Source organism: Salminus brasiliensis, chromosome 16, assembly GCF_030463535.1.
Source record: "Salminus brasiliensis chromosome 16, fSalBra1.hap2, whole genome shotgun sequence".
In the NCBI taxonomy this organism is placed as follows: Eukaryota; Metazoa; Chordata; class Actinopteri; order Characiformes; family Bryconidae; genus Salminus; species Salminus brasiliensis.
The window spans coordinates 25,455,743-25,475,622 of record NC_132893.1 but is presented as its reverse complement, the minus strand read 5'-3'; the positions used below and the strand labels follow the sequence as shown (position 1 = coordinate 25,475,622).

Below are 19,880 nucleotides of genomic sequence, written 5' to 3'. Positions count from 1 at the left end.
CCTAGAGAAGGTAGCGAACCCACTGGCCAAGCAGCGAACAGCTCGTGACAGCTCAAAAACTCCTAACCAATCCCGACGCAGACAGCGGGAAACTAACTAGCCAATCGGAGAGCTGCTTATGCGTTCGGTTTAACCTCTTAACCAATCGTAGTGCGGGTGGCTACACTACTAACCAAACGTAACGCAGGTTGGTGGGGTTGCTCTGAATACGGGTGTGAAATAAAAAGACCAGCAGCAGTGAGCAGCACTCCTCCACTCTCACGCGCACATCGGCGGCGCGAGGCGCAAGTGCGCGCGCCGAGGCTCAGGGCGACCGTTACAGGCGCCGTGAGGGCGGAGGAGGTGGAGGAGGAGGAGGAGGAGGAGGAGGAGGAGGCCACTGTTGATTCTCAGTGAAAGATAAGGACCGCAGTTTCTTTCCTTGTTTGTGCGTTATTCGTACGCCTCGCTTCGCCTCCGTGTGCCGGAACCGAAGGGGCGAGGAAGAGGAGGAGGAGGAGGAGGAAGGTGGTAGAATGGGCGAACCCCTCAGGTTTTCACTCTAACTCTGGAAATGGAGCCCACATTCCCGCGGGGAGACAAAGGTACCCTCAAACTCTTTCGCAGGCTTGTCGTAGTCAGGGTCGCTGTTCGGTCGCGGCTCTGCGTGAAAAGCCAAACGAGGACCGACGGAGAGTCGATATGACGACAGGTTTCTCACCTGCCATTGCACTTGTTGAGCGGACGCGAGCCTGAATCGTAAGAAAGCAAGGTTAACGGTACCGCATTGACACTGCTTGGTCGTTTGCTTTGGCTAAATGTGATCCAGCCGTTCATATGAGCCATATAATGTCCGGGGACTGCCTTGAATTGCGCTAAAAAAAAAAAATAATTAAAAAAAAAGTATCAGAGGCAGCCCACGGCAGTGTTTATTATAGTATACACGCTATTTTGCTGAAGTAGCCACTTCTGTTAATGCACGTTAATGCACGCACTGTGTAGACTGCATTAACCCACTAACCAACTGTTCACCATGCACCCAGCAAACCTGCTGCAGGCTCTCTCTGCTACAGCATTACGTTAGCTAGCTACATCATTTATTCACTAAAGTTATGTGACCATATCTAACACAGCAGAATGTACAACCCTGGAGACTGCACTTCACTTCATGCATCCTAATTATTCCTGCTGACCATCCCAGCAAATGTCAGGTGTTAAAACCGTAACCTGTGACTTATGTAACCCAGGTACGTCTATTAACTCATTCGTATGAGTGAGGGTTCAGTGCTTTCACATGGTTTATTTGCCAAGGCATCGTTTCATGCAAAAGAAGTAGCCACGTTTTCTGCCACCACTGCAGTTGGCGTTATTTGTTGCACGTATCTTCCATATAGATGCTTACTCATTCAGTGTCCAAAGAAGCAGCCCAGCCACTGCACACACACACTGCACAACAGGCAAGGCAGTGCCTTTCTCTAAGGCGTCTGTGCAAACAGTAGGTAGATTTTCTGTGGAGCCTGTATGAACCAGTCACATCAGTACTGTTAAAACATCTACAGTTGCACAGGAGACCATTTAACCCAACAGCATATAGAGAAGTGCCACAACAGTGTAGTTGTTACATTTGCGTAGGAGATTTTACTGAGCATGTGTGAGTTTTTGTGTTTTCAGGAAATTTGTGCTGTCAGTGTTTTCAGTGATTCAGTAAAATTGCATGCAGTGCAGCTTGCAACACCCTTACTGTGCATCCAGTGAAAGTCCAATGGAAAGTACATTACTGGATTGTCTGATCTGATCTTTTTAAGATTCATGATTGGAAAATCGAACAGACTCTTGGCAGAGAAGGAGCTGAGGAGAAAAAAGATTAGCTAACTGTTACATTAAGCTCCCATGTGTGTCGGAAATGCCAGCTCTTAGAGATATCAGAGAATCATGAGCTCAGCGGAGTAAATGTTTGTAAGATTGAAAATGCTTTCTTGAGCTTCAACTAAATGATTTTTTCCCCCCTTGAAGGCTGTTTAAGTCACTACACATACAGCATCGCCTTGACATTGTGACATTTGGCCAATAGCAGATTCCTCATTGTGCCTTAATGTGGAAAAGTGTTCAGTTTCTTCTCAGGCAAATTTCCAAGTTGCGTCGTGGGTCCCGCTGGGTCATCAGAGTGTGATAGCTCAAATTGGCAGCTCATTGTTTGATGGTTATAATGACTGTCTCTTATCTGAACAGCTTTTGATATTAGGATATTATCTGGAATTGTGTCACTCTCATACTCGAAAAAGGGTAAATGGTCTTGAAATTGAATTTCACAAGGACTAATAAGATATGCAAGGGCTGAATTTAAGAAAAACTAATATGATACGCAGCCCAGGAAAATTGATTTCCCCTTATTTGTCACGGTAAGCTGTCAGTTGTAATTAAAACTGTTTGGAAACCAGGTTTGCATGTGCGGCTGACGTAGATGCAGTGCAGAAAGGTAATTTGTGTATTTGAGTGTGGAACCTCTGATAACAATAATTGAGGCCTGTTTGCTCTCACGGGTGCTGAGCAAACTGAAACCCATGTAAATACGTCTTCTGCCAATTTCTGAAATGTCCAAGCTCACTCCAATTCACATGCTCTTGGCAGACGGAGCGCATGTAATGAGGTTCTTTTCTTTCATTACATACAATAATGAAGCATCAGAATTAGGCATGCCCCTCACTCTCACACCCCCCCTGCATGGAACTGCTGGATAACTCATTTTCTCCCCCCTTTCTTTCTTATCATGTGCGACTACCCACACACTGCAGCAAGATCTGCATTCACTTACCATTTCAGTGACGGAAATTTTAATCCATTAACTATTGCTTAATCCCTTGGGTTTCCTACACACACTAAATGAATATTGATTCCACAGAATTGATTCCTGTTTTTTCTGCCAGCTTATTATTTTGGCCCGTAATTAAGGATATTTCAGAGTGCAGGTCTTTAATGAGGGTTGCAGCACTTTTTGAGTTGACATTTCATACCAAGGTCATAAATATTCAATTAAAGCATTTTTGAAATTAAATAAAAAGTACTTTCAGTGCAGAATAGTTTTGGATGTGAAATGATACTGCAGTCTACATTCAGTAGCAGGAATTCCAGTCCCAACAACAGCTTGAGTCAGTTACAGTGAGTCACATCAAGTCATTATATATTAACGCTTCGAGTCTGAGCTGAAAACGCTAAGCCGATTTTGTTCTGACGCCTCGTCTTGCCAGTGATTTTGAGAAATCTCATTGATGTTTCATACCTGGAAGGATGTGCAAAGACAGGCTTACATTAGACAATGAATTGCAGAATTGAGAAAGATCTACAGTATTTCTGCTGCTGCCTGTATGGCAGGAAAATGATGATGTTCTGGAAAATGAGAAAGCAGTAAAAGAACATGAATTTAGATCAGGATCACACAAATTGGTTTTGTTTACTTTTGAGGTATATCACACTTGTCACATTGAATATTTATAACAGGTTGCTCTAGACTCCCAGTTGTGGATTGGTTTATGTCTCCTTACTGTGGTCTTTAAGCCTAGATTTCATGTAAGAGACACACGCGCTCTCGTTGTTGTGTTATTGATTGCACTAGGACGGCACAATATGTCATTTTTTCTTAATTGTTATTGCAATATTGGCTTTTGCAGTACTGATCTCACAGAGGTAAAAGGTACAGTGTGAATCAGGATTGTGCTTTGAACACCCTGAACAATGATTTTGATAAAAAGGAGTTTAAATCGTAGTGAATTAAAAATGTTTTAAAACCTATCACATTACTGATTCACCAGCTCACATGTGAAATATTTCAAGGCATGCTGCTTTTGCAGCTTTACTATCGAGGTATAGCAGTGTAATCGCAAAATGAGTGTTTTGTCTGTATTCTGCAGCCCTAATGTAAATTTGAAGCAGTATGTTATAGCAATAGCTCAAATTCAAGGTGAATCAGAAAGTGTCCAGAAAAAAGCTCTACTGCTGTAACCCCATGCCCTGCTCTCTAAGGGTAACATCTGCATGAGGCAACCATCCGCAGCAAAGATCAGTGGGCATGCTAACGTTCTACGGACTAACAGGACAGATGGAGGTGAGGGAGAAAAAAAATATATACCATACCAACATATCACCCGATTCAACTAATCAGTTAATAAACAAGTCCTTTGAGGGTTGTGGTGGGTAAAAGCAAGAAAGAGAAGAGAACTACTAAGAAGTGCAGGGCAGGGTGCCTCCAGGGCCAGGGTTGAGAAATCATGAAACCACTGAGAGCCATTGATCTGCAAATCTGCAAAATTACGAACCCTCAGGACATTAGTGTTTTTTCTTAGGAGAACCACCAGAGGTTTCAGGAGAACTGCAGGTCTCTATAGCCTCAGCTAGGTATTCATGACTTAGAATGTAGGGCTGGACGAAGGTGGCATTTATGGCAGAGCAACGAGAAAAACAAAACATCAATGCTCATTTTACATTTACAAAAAAAAGCACATTCAATCAATAAGCTTTTGAAATAATGTTTTATGAACAGACCAGTCTACTCTGGATACTCATAATGCTGCTCTGTATTCTTAAGTAGACTCTCGGTTCATCTGGCCATGAAGCTGAAACATAATTGTGTTATGAAGCAAAACAATGATCCAAAACAATGCCTTTGAAGAAACAAAATAAATGTTTTGGAGTGGCCTAGTCAAAGTCCTGACTTGAACTCAGATGAGCAGCTCATGTACTGGTATATCCAATTCAAAACAGTATGGAAGGAAGAGTGAGCTAAATTCCCCCACATCAAAGAAAGGCTGATATGAAAATTTTTGGTTGCAGTTTATTGGTTAGTTGCTAAAGGTCATGTGAAAACAATTATTCATTTTAAAAAGAAAAAGTAACATTTTCACAGAGGTTGAATTGCATGCTGGATGGGGTTTCTCCTTAAAGTGACATTATGTAGCATTTTTACCTTAAAATATCAGCTTCAGAAACATTGTGGTGCTCCACTGACTTGTAAATGGAGAAGTAGCGTAACCCAAGTCATTTTTACGTAAAATCTGGTAATATTACTGTACCACGTCAGTGCACATGCTTCTTTCAATTTCAGGAACTGTTCTGTATCTCTCAGCTCATCAAGAAAAAAATGTCATCAACTCATTTTGCAGTAAGACTAGCTTGCATGTTCAGTACTGGTGTTATTTTGGAGTGTGTGATTATAGACATGTAAATGTTTTGTAGCAGATGTTCAGAGTTCTGCAGATGCAGCCATCATTATTGAATGTTGCTGGGAGCCATTTGCACAGAAGCTTTCTTCTTTAGTATTAATGTATTTGCCAGGCACCCACAGTTCACTGTGCAACTTTCTGCTCCCCTAAAGAAGTTCTAAAAAGGTTATCTTGTTTGCACTATTGCAATTGCAATGTGAATTCAGCCATCACATTTCTCTGTGTCTGTCTGTCTGTCTGACAGACTCAATCTCTCAGTCTCTTTCTTTCTTTGTTTTAAATTTTTCTGTGAGAGCTGTGGCTGATCCTCTAGTTTCGACTGAGTATGTAGCATTCATTGATCTGCTGTGAAGAGAACTGCTGTACCTGACTTTGATGAGTTTTAGCAGCAGTAGCCTACTGCTGGGCATGAGTAGGCTTCCAATTCTGTGATCCCCTATACACCTTTAACACCTGGCAACCCAAAGTGCCGTTTTGCAGTGTAAGGCCATAGAAATCCATTATAGAAGGCTATAAGTTGATTTCAGCTTCTTCCTCAGGCAAAGGCATGGAGTGGCTTTGTTGTAATGCATAAAACATGAACTAGTGTAGACCTCTGTTCTGTATCTTGCACAGTGAACTGACCTGTTGATATCTGTACTGCAGGTAGATTGTAAAATACATTGCACAGTATAATTTGCTATCATTTACTTATTTACACATAATTAAGGTTTTTGTCAGATAATAGATAATATATAGCAAACCAGTTACTTTATGGAATAGCCATCAACGTGACCTGCAATAAATTATAGAAAGTATCGTTTGGAATTCCACAGTGGTGTGAAGCATCCCTCTGCCCAGGCTGGGAATCAGCTGTGCCATCCCACCGTTTCACAGATCTTTGTTTGCCAACTCAGCTAGCATCATCACAGTCCCTGCAGAAGCACCGAGGACCAAAGGATTTGCCAAAGCTCTATCTGACAGAAACTGTCCGTGACAAAGCTTGGTTTACCTTCAGATCTGCTGCAGCAAGTCTTCAATCCCTAGCATGCCCCAGCTTATGCAAGTTGCTAATTGCAAGAAAAAACTGTCATTCTGAACATGAGTGTTTGGTTATAACCCTGATTATGCAGTATGATGAAGTATTGATGACTTTGAAAGACGTAGCTGCAACTGTAAATCAAGAATGTCACATTCAGGTCCTGGAGGATCACATTTCCCAAAGGCATTTTCCAAATAATTTGTATAAGAATTATGGGTGTTCTTTTAGGATTAATGTTAATTTGATCATTTTATGGGATTTGAGATTGGGGTCAGTCCAATCTTGGCATGATTTAATAGATAGGTAGGTATTAGGTCTTTAAGCTTGAGATCCAGTCCTTTGTTTTTACTGCTTAGAGGCACAGGAACATTATTTCCAGCTTGCAGCAGTGAGGCACATTTTCACAAGGTAGCAAAGCAGTGTAGACCTGCAGTGCAGACTGTTTTACAGTGGGAAAGCATCTGCATACTAGTTTTAATAGTGCATTTATGGAAGCCACATCTGCACCAGACAGGCACATTTGCTCTTGCACACACTCTGATTGCAAATTTAACAACATGGCAGACCGTTTTGGCTTCATAGAATAGAAGGGAACAACAGCGCACAATGTTTTCTACACTCATTGTTTTAGACTATATACCACTATACATGTACTGCAGTGTTTTTAAAGTACCTGGTGCCAACATGATCCAAAAAAGTCCAAAAAGAGTATATTATAGAACTGATAAAAAGGCTTTGTAAATAAATAGAAGCTAAAAACAAAATATCTGTCCAGAATCTTACAGCATTTACATGGTCTTAGAGGTCAGCAGTATGACAGTATTTTATAATTTCTTCATGAATTTTGTGAGCACACTGTAAAGACTGTCAGTGCTTAAAGAACACTGACCAGCTACATTTTATTACTACTAACGTGCTTGTTGGAGGAAGCAGTGTAAAGACTTTTTTAACACCACTAATCTGATACCCCTGCTGAGTACTCATTCTAACAGAGTATCAAAAAACAGCAGAGCTTCCAAACACCACTAACCACATAAAAAGGTTACAGTGCAGATCACATTTAACCACAAACAAAAATACAGCAACAGAAAGTCAGAAAGCTAAAGAAATCATGGCCAAAGTTTTTTAGCACTTGATAAGCAGTCCTTTTTAGATGTTTCCACTTGGAGTTCCATAGTGCAGTTCTGCAAGGAAATGGGTTCTCTTAGTTCCACAATGTTTTAAATGTAGTTACTTCCACACAGTAAAGTACAGTTAATCTTGAGAGACAGTGCACAAAGCATTAGAAAAGCCCTGCATGATGTGATACTTAATTTGTCTGAAAAGTTTAATGTATTGGTATTTTTGTTTAGTAACCATGCTTGTTTAGAAAGGTAACCTTATGTCTATATCCTTTTGCATCCCCCGTGCATATGCTTAGATGAACTGCTCACAATGCCAGATCAATACTGCACAGCCTGTAGCAGCAAGCACAATGAAGAGAAGCATGTTGTCATCGCTAAAAATGACAGCCATGCTGACACCCCATCAGCTTAGAAGCATAAAATACACCCAGCAATACATTTCATGCACAGCATCTCAGTGAGCAGTGTCTACTCTGAAAGAATAAGTCATTGGACACTGCTCCTGATGCTTAAAAGCACATTGCCAATCAAAGATAAACAGTGCAGGATTCAAAAAGGTCAGAGATAATGAGAACAATGTGTCAGTGAGAGAGAGAGAGAGTGTGTGTGTGTATGTGTGTGTGTGCAGACAAACACGCATGCCAGTGAAGGGAAGCTCACTTCTTCCCTGCTGATCTGATCTCTCAGTTTCCTCTAATACATATTCATTGTCTCCTTACTCAGTGCAGTATTTGCCCACTCATTTATCATTCTCATCTACTACTTCTTATGGAAGTCATTCATTGCAGTAAGCTGTAGGATGTGGTATGCAGTATTGTCACACATTGTTTTTATTTTAGCTTTGGGTCATGTCTTTGTTGGAATCTGAACAGGTAACTGTAACGGTAACTGTTAACTAATCCTGAATTACTTAAATTTCTAGGAGCTGCATTTCTGTTTAAACTATTTGACCTCTAATGATAAAACAAAGATAAACTGAATACGGTCATATGTTGTCAGATCTAACATTACTGAACATAAAAATAGCTCAGCCATCAGCCATGTCCGACATGTCCTAAATCAAATTATCACACAAAAAACAGAAAATAAAAAGTCAGAGTAGTCGAAAAGTCACAAAGTCTGAAAATAAAATCGTTTTTCAGTGAATATCTATCTATCTATATTAGATAAGTCCCAGTCAGGTTATTTTGCCCCACTGTCTGATCTGAGTCTCATCCAATACTGATCTGATCTTTGTGTTTGTATAAATAGTACAGCCACACCGTTTCTATACGATGTGCTGACCTATCTAAACCCTTTTATTCACCTTCTGAGATTTTTTGTGTGGCCAAAATGATTGACCCTAATAACAGATAAGTAGTATTAAAGCAGACTAAAATGAAGGTAATCCTATCAGACAACAGTGTGTATTGTAATAAATAATATAGAATATTGCAGAAATTTCAGTTCACTTTTTCCCTTGTCTTACACTGCTATTTTAGCTGCTTGTTAAATGCAAATGTGCCTTATTGCTTCATGTTGTGGTCTGGTTATGCCACCAGAACATCACCAACAGTGTGAATAAAGTGCAAGCAGTAAAATACAGTTTCTCTTCATCTCTTCTCTCTAGATGAGGTCCATCTGGAGGAGCCAGGGCGTGCGCGTGTGAGGATGCGTGAGCGGCTGGTGTGGGACTACCCTCTGCAGTTCTCCTGGCTGATGGAGGCCGAGCCCTTCACCTCCTCCCTGCAGGCGGGCGGCCCCGCGGCCGGCGCTGGCATGACATTGGAGCAGAAGACCACCTTTGCCTTCGTCATCTTTCTCTTCGTCTTCCTCTGCATGTTGATTGTACGCTGCTTCCGCATCTTGCTGGATCCGTACCGCAGCATGCCCACCTCCACCTGGGCTGACGGCCTGGACGGCCTTGAGAAGGGCCAGTTTGATTACACGCTGGCATAGAGTAGGCGCAAACACATACACAGTGCACACAAACACACACACACACAAGGCAAACATCTTGGGACAGGATACACTCCAAACTACACACAGACACACACATAACACGCGCAACTACAGACTCCAATGCTGTTTGGTCAGGCACAAAAACATAAATGACACAATGTGACCTAAAAGTTGGTGCATGGTTAGTGACATGACAAGCTTATCGCAAATATCGGTCCTCTCCTCGAATTAGAAAATACTGAGTCACATACACTCTGCCTCTTTCACAAACAGGGAGTCTTTTTGAATGGAGCAGTCGGGGATTCTGAGTGACCCCAGAAGCACTCTGGACTGGCCCATGGCTCCTCTGTGCCGTGGCCCCACTCGTACAGGGTAGCCCTATCACTGTCTCCCTCTAAATGCACCCCTTCCTCTTTACACTCACACCATCTGCACTGTTGTAAACTGCCAAGTAGACACCTGTAGAGGACAACTCTTTCTAATGACCCTTTATAAGCACTTCATAAATACTTCATAGGTAAACGCTTCTGTCAATTAACGTGATGAGCCTTAAGGTATGCACTGTTACTATTAATGCAGCTTCAACTCATTAGATTAGGATGTGTTTATGTAGTGCTTATGGCTAATTAAAAGGGCCTTTTATTTAATAAAGCCAAATTTGACACTTAACTTTAGGCAAGTTTTCAGTAACATATTCGTCTGTGACATAGAAGCCATGAACGACACTATTGGCTTGTTTCTTAGCCGCAGTGTGACATTATAGTTTGTAAGCCCACGGCAACATGGTGTCATATATGTATCTGCTAAAAACGATCACTAGTCATTTCAATTGTGATCTCAGAATGAACTTGTACAGTCAGCATATACTGCCTCATTAGCACAATAAACTGAATTTAGATCAGTTCTGTTTTAATACATGATCCGCTCCCTGGTCCTCTTTATATGATCAGGATTAATGGCTGTGGTTTGCTTTGTCAGCCTTTACATTTTAAGCAGTAGCCAGGGGAGATGCACCCTTAACAGCTAAACAATGCTAATTTGCCTTGAGAAAATTCATCGCTAAAAGCAAATGATGAGGAAAGGCCACTTCTCAACAGTGCTTCCTACTCATTCTGATTGTGATAAATATGAAGTTGCGTGTAAAAATGTTCATTGATGGCCGAATTGCTCTGAAATAAATAGTTCTGCTCTGATAGTGCTTTTAGTCCTTTAACCTAACAATCTGCCTGAATTTTACTGCTTATGTCGATACGATGATGTGGCTCCAGCCAAAATAACGTTACTTTGCACTTCTACGTTGTCTTCTCACCACTGTGAATGAGCCAGTGAGAAACTGAGAGCACTTAAGGAATGTCAGGTTACATGACGATTTGAACTGCCATGGTTGCCGAAGACGACTGCCACTGTTTTGCATGCACAAGGCAGCAGAGGAATGTGTTACAGACTGGACAGATGCGTTCACTGCGGTGTACAATGCTGTTGAGCCTGTTGGTATTCTCTTAAGCTTTGTTCACTGTGAGAATCTGCTTTGCTTCTCTGTGAATAGGCTTGTGTCTGATACAAAGCACTTAACAGTATTTCTCTGAACACAGTTCTGTATGTTTCATCACTGTAGACAATATAAATAAAAATGTTTGATTTGGAAATCCCCAAATCAGTGAGGCTCATTAGACCTACATGCTGTAACAACAAATACGTTGTGTGAGCACGTTAGAAGCGCAGTAGAAGAGAGGAATTATAGTCTATAATATAGATTTTCAGTAGTTCAACTACTGTATAAAACTGAAAATGAATAATTCAGACAAATGTAACTTGGAGTCTTTGTTCCACCGTCAGACATGCATTTGTCTTATTGAGATTAAAAATAAATTTCCAAACCATTAACGAGCCCTTCTTTGTCTCCCTTTTACTCTACACTGGATATGGTTCTAGTTTAAAATGTGGTTAACAAAAAGCTGAGTAAGCATTGTCAACTCAAACAAATCGAGTCAACTCATACAAATCATAGTATTACCACATAACTAATAGTGGGACTAACCACCATTGGCTCAAATTACACTAGTAAGACATGGCATGGACTGTATTAGGTGATGGAGGTGTTTACTGTAGCGGTTAACTAGTCTGTTGTGGCCGTGGCACTAGTTGTTGGTCCCCTCTGGCATCAGTGGCCTGAGGGGCACCACTGTTACGCCGTTGAGAATTATGACCACCCCAGTTTAGAACAAACTGATAACTGACAAATAGGCTTGATAATAGGAAACCAGGCAAAAGGGGGTAGCATCTCAGAAACTGCTAACTTTGTGGGATGTTCTAGAGCCACTGTAGTGAAGGTGTAGCGAGAGTGAACTACTCACACTTTGAGTGTCTCCCAATGGCATAATAGTGGTGCCCCACAGGCCAGAGGAGGACAGCGAGTCCGGCGAGTGCTATAGAGCAATCAAGGCTCCGTCGTGGCCCAGATAACCTCTATAATGAACACCTTCAATCACCTAATACAGTCCATGCCACAATGTACCACTAGAGTCATCCAAGCAAAGCGTGGTTATTCCCAATATTAGGTATTCTTACTGGAGTGTGTATATGTGTATAACAGAAATATAATAACCACTGCTGTTATGTTTAGTACTACATGTTACCTAAATGACCATGTTCTGTAATTGTCTACTGTGTTTTCTCAAAACTGTGTTTCTAAAACTGTTTTATCAACTCCATTATGTACCATTTTTTATCCTTTAGTTTATCAAAAGCTATTTTAATCACTATGACAAGTGTAACTGGTCTCAGACACAATTCAAGCGTTATGGAATTACATTATGGAAACTGTTATCTTGCTTTTCTAAGCATAGAAGTTTGAAATGATACGTAAATGTAATTATACAGACTGAAAACACACAAGAAAAAAATATGGAATAGAAAACTGACATACAAACATGCAGACTCCATGTTCGGCTTTCTTCTCACCCTGTATCTTGCGCTTTCTTGCGATGTAGCCAATCGCAACACTTCACACTACTGAATTTAGAGTCACTGACAGGTCCAGATATTAAACCTGCTAGACATTTGTTGGGGGCCTGTGAGGCATTTTTGATTACTTGGCAAGCTCTTGGATTGTGTCTTTCAGCACTTAAAACAACGAGACACACGGATGCTGATTTGCCACCAACCTAAGGCTTATGTTGGCAATCTCAGGACTAGAATTGTGTAGTGTTAACCAGGCATTGGATGTAAAAAGAACCAACTCATGTGCATATCTCCACCCATTAAGCCTAGTGCTGTTTGACTCCGTCCATTCATATTAAAGTTCTGTTTCAGCTGTGAATTCTTTTTGAAAAAGGGCACAATGCAAGACAGCCAATCAATTCGGCTCAGTTCTCCATATTAAAGTAACGGACAATGTAAATGTTTGCTCTATGGCAGTGGTCTCCAATATTCCTTCCTACAGGTCTTAGCCCAGATCTAACACATCCCATTTAGCCAATCAGACTCGTGAAGGCACTAATAATCAGGGGGTGAATCAGGGTTGGATCCAAAGTCTGCACTAAGCTAGTTCTGCAAAAGCAGGCCTGGAGAGCACTGCTCCATAGCATCTTAAAGAGAGAAGAGCTGTCCACTCAGACCACTCAGTTCATTGCTGACTTGCTCATCAATCTTCCAGTGTTTACTCTGGCCAAAAAATAAATTATGTATAGAACAGAAATCTGGCCTACAGAATGATATGAAACACAGATTGATCGCCTAATCAACCACGGTGCCATTTGCTGCCCAGAATCCATATCTGCAGCAATAGCTGTATTGACTTGTGCTAGAGAGTGGACTCAATCTCAGTGTACTCTCTCGGGCTGCCTGCAAAGTGTGTGTGTGTGTGTGTTTAAAATCCGGCATGCTTTTCAAATTCTCTGCATTGACTCTCACTTGGTTGTTATTAGCATTTTTTTCTACGCAAACAAAAAATCATTTTCTGAATGAAGTAAACATTCAAATAGAATAATTTCTATAGGCTTTCCTTCACTCTGCTGTCTTGAATCAGGATCTTACAGGTGCTTGTGCAATTAACTTTACTGTAGGTAGCCAAACAACCAGACCTCCACCAATGAAACTAAGACCTTAAAACAGACTTGTTTTACATTAAATGACTCAGTGCCCTCTCATTCACATGAAGCATCGTATTTGAAAAAATAATTAAATATGAATGACCACAACAATATGTTACGTAATATTAATCTATTGCATTAATTAAAGCCAAAGCTGTGTGCATTCAGTTGTGCAAGACATCTGTAGACCAGCAGGTGGCAGTAAAACACCATTTTACCACCCTGAAGCAATTTTACCACCATTGCTGAAATGTCAATTCAACCACTAGGTGATCAATGACATACATTAGAGGTCCATGTTAATATGAAGTTAAATTAAAAGCAGAGTTCTTCACTTATCGTCACTGTCATGTTTGTCAAGTTTACACAAAGGACAAACATATTAACTTTTAATGGAAGCCAATGTAAGGTTTAGTTCCAAGTCACTTTGGAACATTTCTGTTTGTCCATTCAACTTGAAAATTTGACACAATGGAAAGAACAGCCAGATTCAAAGGATGTCAAAAATAAAAAACACAGAAATACAAAGGTTTTTTGAAGGTGTGATAGTGTGTGATACATTTGCTGAGAAATCCAGCACAAGACTAGTTGAGCTAGTTTCAGATGGTCTAAGCTGTTAGAAAGCTGGTCATCCAGGCAAAAACATACCCTACATACCCTGCTTAACCAGCTCTTACCAGCATAGTGTAGGTTAGTAGGTTTAAATTTTGGTGAGCTTGGTCAAGCTTGGTCATACTGGTTGTTTAGCTTGGTCAGGTTGATCATGCTTGTAGATCAGCTAAACCATTAACTATGCTTGTTTTTCAGCTCAGCTTTTTTCAGCAGGGACTAGTCAGTTCGTCCTTCAAAAAGTCAGTCAGTTATTCATCATTCATGCCAGTTAAAGAAACGAGAGTGAAAAGTAGGCTATTTTGTTAATAGCTAGCCACTAGGGCTCAGCGGAAGGCCAGAAGCCGCCTTTGTTGTTTTGCAGCTAGTGAACTAGCTAGCATAGACCCTGACTGACTAATGGTTGTGTGGAATTCCACAGACGTTTCTACGAAATTGCAGCATAATTAGGTGAGATGTAAGCAGAGTTTTTTGCAGTGGTTTGATAAAAGTGATAGACTGTAGAAAGCCCTACACCTGTCCTCTGAAATGTTATATGTCAGTAGATAAAGATACTGTGTTCTGTTACAACACCCTGCATGGTCCTCTCCATCTTGAATTGATTATGTTAAAAAAAAAAAACATTCGGGTCAAAACCTTATCTCAAACCATCACAAAACAAACCGATATCTAAGACATCAATCAACAAACCCGAAACCTCTTCCTGTAATGATCTTCTGTGAGGTGCTTTTAGAGGCACTGAACTCTTCAGACATCTGGTTCCTATCACCACCACTGTGAACAATTCTGACTCAGTACGTTCCTCTACGGCACATTTTACATCAAACCACTTTGAATGGCTTAGTTTACCTCTTAACAGTTGGATTATGCAAATTACATATGAAAGAATTGTAGGAATTTGCAAGGTTTTTTTTATTCCTTTAGTGCTTCACTGTGATCTCACACTGAACAAAACCTGACTTACTGAACAGACATTAGTGAAAAGACTGTCATTGTTGACAGAAGACCACCACCAGCATGTTGCTGCAGGTTGTCACCACTTCCATTGCATTTCTTCTCCGTCTGTGCTTAGAGCTGTCAGTAATCTGAGCCACAACAGTACAACTATACACAACTACAGAATCAGCTCTATCAAATGACTGTGAACCTTAACATCTAACAGGACAACTAAAACATGGGTAGAGTAGCCTAAATATTATATATGTATATATATATATATATCAAATCAGTGACACTCTGGATACGCTAGATCTGCTGTGAAAGGTCTATCAGATCTGTTAGGCACTATTCTTCTCTTTTTGGTAAGTTAGATAACAGCAGAGCAGCCCAGGAGCTAAACTATCACAACGGATGGAAATTAAACCCTACAACAAAGCTAAACGTGAATAACTGAAGAACAGATTCCTTGAACAGAAGTGAAGGTTTAAGGCCCTGCCATTTGAAATTGCCAGTGCAACCAAGTCGCCTGGATATTAGCACTGCTGACATGTCAGACATATGGCATGCTGCTTGTTTGTCAGTTCAGAGATGTAATTTACACCTTCAGCTTTTTATCATTTACACATTGCCTGTGGTCTCACACTGCGAGGTCCTGGTCCTCATGGGGTTTGTAGCACCTCATTCTGGATCATGAAAAGACTCAGAAATATTGAATGGGTTAGCTTAGCACTTGTACACAAGCACAAGAGAGAGGGATTATTAATAGTAACAGGCTAAGCACTACAGAGATCCCACCAAAGACCCTAGAATCCCACATATCTACTAACCACACACTGGCATCCATTTACAGTCCAGTAAAATGCCAGTGTAGAATTTGCTGTGTGATGTGTCACATGCTCAATACTCAATTAATATAAAAAAAGCCTGATTGTGTGATTCTTGACCACATCCTACAAATAAGCCTCTCTGGCAAGCATTAGCGCCACTTTCAGATCTGCAGGTAGTTACCCTTCAAGATCCAGTTTGCCAGTTCACGTCTCAGCATGTGGCCGAGCCATGAGCCTGCAGCTTCTAATTGAATGCCATGATTGTGGTAATTAACTGACAGTTTGGATGGAACCTCCAGAACTCTGAACGTCAGAGACTGGTACTTGCAGACGGTTGTTATCAGGACTTTATATTCTTCACATTTGGTGTCCAAATACCTTCCTTATTTGAAGAGTAAATATTGATGTGCGATTTTTTTTCCCACTTTAACGTCTTCAGTCATTTGCTATTGAAACCATGTGAGCCATGTTCAAAATATCAGCCTGTGCCAAGTCTCGAAAGTGGCCATAAAGGAAGGCCTGTGAAACATTCAGCTCTGGTTTCTGTCTCAAGCGAGATGTTTTTTCCCTCCCAAACAGGTGTGGAAAGGCATTTAAAACAATGAGGGAACTGTTGAGGAACCAATTTACACACAACCCCCCAAACCCCCTCGAAACTCTTTTCAGAGAAAATTGGAACTGTTTGACAGACAGCAAAACTGAATCCTGTACTACTCGCATTACTGCTTCCAAACCTGTACCTACATGTAGAGCCCAGGTCTTTTTCCACCAACATGGCTCACTGTCTTATCGTCGTGTGCTTTTTAGCAGGAAGTGTTCTTCCCAGAAAGCTTTAGATCATAATAAATCTGTTGGACCATCAGGACAGGAGGTCGGTCACTAATTCACAGGCATTTATCACCGGAGCTCTCTTTGGATGTTTAACATCCAAAGGCGTGGATATCAGAAACGTAACTTTCCAGCTAAAGCTGGTAATAAATTCAATCAATGACATACGTGTTGTTCAGTGTAAAGTCAAATACAATCTCTTTTTGTTGGACAGCTTAAAGTTTAGGCCTTAATCAGACCCTAATGTCAGTTTAGTCAACTTTTAGTGAGCCAAGATCCAAAGATTAAAGGAAGTGACACCCATTATTCAACATTACCTTTTAATATGTTTTGAGTCATTTTCTATAGACTCGTATCCCCCATTATGGCACTATAAGTTTCACAGAATTCACAACTTCATATCTTTATCATGTTGTCGTTCATCAGTGTTCTCTTACTATATTACCCAGCATGCATTTTGCAAATATGTCACCCACCTGGTGGTATTCACATCTGCAGTATTCAGCCATCCTGGCTGCCAACCTAGCCACTGATCTGTAGGCCAAAAACATATAACCACTTAAACCCATGCACCCCTGGTTTGCACATGTCCACACCAGAGTGCAAGGCATTTCTTTTCATTTCCCCAGCACGCCTACTTAGGAGCGCCCCCTGTGAGCACTTGATGCACCAATCTTGTAAAGGCTAAATCAGATCATACTTTCGTGAAGGCAATTACCCATGTTCCACTGCGATCCAGTGACACACAGTGTCACAGAAATGCTGTGAAATCATTCTGTGCTGTTGACCACTTATCCATTTTAGCAGCAGCACAGGAAAAATAGCAGTACCTGTTAAACTCAGCATTGTGGCAACTGCGTTTTAGCAGCAGTGTCTTATACGGGTGAAGGGGTGTGAGGCAAAGTGTGCACCAATTCTGCTCTAAATTCTGTGACACCTTGAATGTTCAAGCCCCTTTTACCTGCCCTTCCACAACTTCATAAAAGTGTTAACTTCAAGGAGGGGAGAATTGGGACAAGGCCCACACTAGCATTAGCATTTCAAAAAGTCCAACCCATTTAAAAATCCAGCGTAAGCAATTGTATTTTTTTAAACATATACCTCGCACCTTTCAGATATGTTTTCAGAAGTGGGATTTCCTAGTTTTTAAACCAGAAATCAGTGCAGTGTTTAAGTAATTCTGTCTGCCAGCCTAGTCACTGACCTCCAGGGTAAAAAAATACAAACAAACTAGCATGAGCATTTCAAACAGTCTACCCCATTTTAAAACATATGGTAGGAACTGCTTTGGGCTAGGGAGGTTTCCTAGTTTTCCTCACATCCAGCGTAGCTGTTGATCTATAGGCTACAAAATAGCATTCCAACAGCCCACCCATTTCAACAATCCCATCCAAAGCAATTCCTTCCACCTTCAAGATATGTCATCAGAAGGGTGGGTTTCTTTTTTTTTAAACCAAAAAAAATGCTCTAGAGACTACTGTGGCACCCCTGAATAAGGCGAGTTGGCATCTTTACAACAGATGTAGCGATGTTTACATTTTGTCCAGATTGCCCCTTTAAGTGAAACAATGCAATCTGAGTTTCCTGGGTTGTTGCAGGTTTGATGTTTACACCAACAGACCTTATCACACTCTAGGCCGTATTTGCTGAGGGTCTTCAACTACATTGTTTTTACAGTACATAACTAAGCCTACTCTGTAGCCATTCCTGCATAAACAGCTAGCTTTGCTTGAGAGCTATTGTGTGTCTATGCCAGGGTCACTCACCTAACTGACTGACTTTAAGCACTGCGTCACTGTGCCTGAGGGCTTACTTAAGGACTGGTCTTTGTTTGTGCTGTGGTTCCGATGAGCTTACTTCCGTTATCATCTTGTCCCAAAGGCTGAGCATGAAGCACTGCATGTACAAGAACTGCATGCAAAATGTAAACTAGCTTAAAGAACAGATTAGATGCCTCTAGAACGCATTTGTAAAGTGCCCTAATTGAGTCATAGTGATAGGAAATTTCTTTAAAAATGCATCCAAGTCTGAATTGGAATTCACAACTTAAATGGCAACGTGATACTAGGCCGTAACACCTTTAATATGTGGCCTTATTTCAGAGGTGTTGTATTTGCATTACAGACAACCACCTCCTTCACAACTCGTTCCTCTTTAAACAGACAGTAAGGTCAGCAAGTAACCAGTCTGCTTGAAACCTTTTACAGGTGAACGTGACATGCAAGAAATACTGTTGCAGCAGCTCTTGTAATTACATTCCACCTCAGTGTTTGGACCTCTCTGCTGCCCACTGCTAGGGTCTGTTTTTAGAGAGAGCCTATTGGGATTGTTTGGCTTCAACACAGGGTGTCAGCTCATCTGCAAGCTCGACCTGCAAATATGGCACTTCCCCTTCACTTTACACAGGCCCTGCTAGTTTAGCAACTTCAGTTTGCCTAAGAGAAAGGGACACACTTTGAACCTCATTAATCTGGAGAGGGGTGGAAGGGCAGGGGACGACAGTGTGTAACCGGGTGATTTAGGAGGCTGTCTTGCTGTTTTGCTAGAAAGAACAGATCCGTGAATCAGAGCAGAGTCCTTGCAGTCCTTATTTTTAGCCACTAATGAACACAGCAAGATGTGGTTTTAACTAGAGATGCACCAGTATGGAAGTTGAATAACTCTTAATTTAAATCTTGCCCTGCAGTTTTTGGGGATATCAACAATGCACATGTACAGCTGTTCATTTTTTTCCCTTAAAGAATGAATTGGGGTCCATACGCTTGTGCAGCTTGTGTGCACTTTTGTATCTTATGTATCTTATGTAGTAGTGCTGGTGATAGACTAATAATTAAGATTAAATTATTAAATTATCTAGTTTTAACGGATAAGCGCTGGTGACAAGTTGAGTACTTAATTAAATATTTAATTTTAGCATGCAACAAATGAGGAATGACCGATGTCATGTACAGTATTTTGACCTAATTCTGACATACACTAATAAGACACTCACAACTTAAAAACTCAGACAGCCCCCTCTCTCTAAATGCTGAGTTAAGATCATCAGATGGACATGACACATGGTGACATTTCTGTGACTGCTCTGATCTTATTGGGTGGAATAGACGGGGTTTGAACTCGGACAGCTTCAGTTTCTAATACGACACATGGCTTTGTCACATATTCTCCCTCGTGTGGTCTTGATTTGCTGATCAATGAGTCCTTGTCATCTTTTCGAACTAAATTGTAGGAGAACATGTAAAGCTGTGCCACATTTGCTTTGGTGCTAGAATCCACTGAAGTGAAAAACATGAGGGTATTTAAAGAGC

The 19,880-nt window shown here is 41.0% G+C and overlaps 1 protein-coding gene across 1 annotated transcript; it reads left to right on the top strand.

Moving 5' to 3' along the window:
* The first annotated feature begins 224 nt into the window (after positions 1-224).
* Positions 225-11,162, top strand: ctxn3 (cortexin 3). Its single transcript, XM_072659168.1, has 2 exons — positions 225-584; positions 8,947-11,162. Exons 1-2 carry the CDS (start codon positions 554-556, stop codon positions 9,273-9,275), a joined length of 360 nt encoding a protein of 119 aa, XP_072515269.1. The 5' UTR covers positions 225-553; the 3' UTR covers positions 9,276-11,162.
* Positions 11,163-19,880: the final 8,718 nt, after the last annotated feature.

Excerpts from the sequence above, each read along its gene's own strand:
- ctxn3 (XM_072659168.1), top strand. The coding sequence starts at position 554 with ATGGAGCCCACATTCCCGCGGGGAGACAAAG. Across the intron at positions 585-8,946 it reads ATTCCCGCGGGGAGACAAAG|ATGAGGTCCATCTGGAGGAG; the intron begins GTACCCTCAAAC and ends TCTTCTCTCTAG.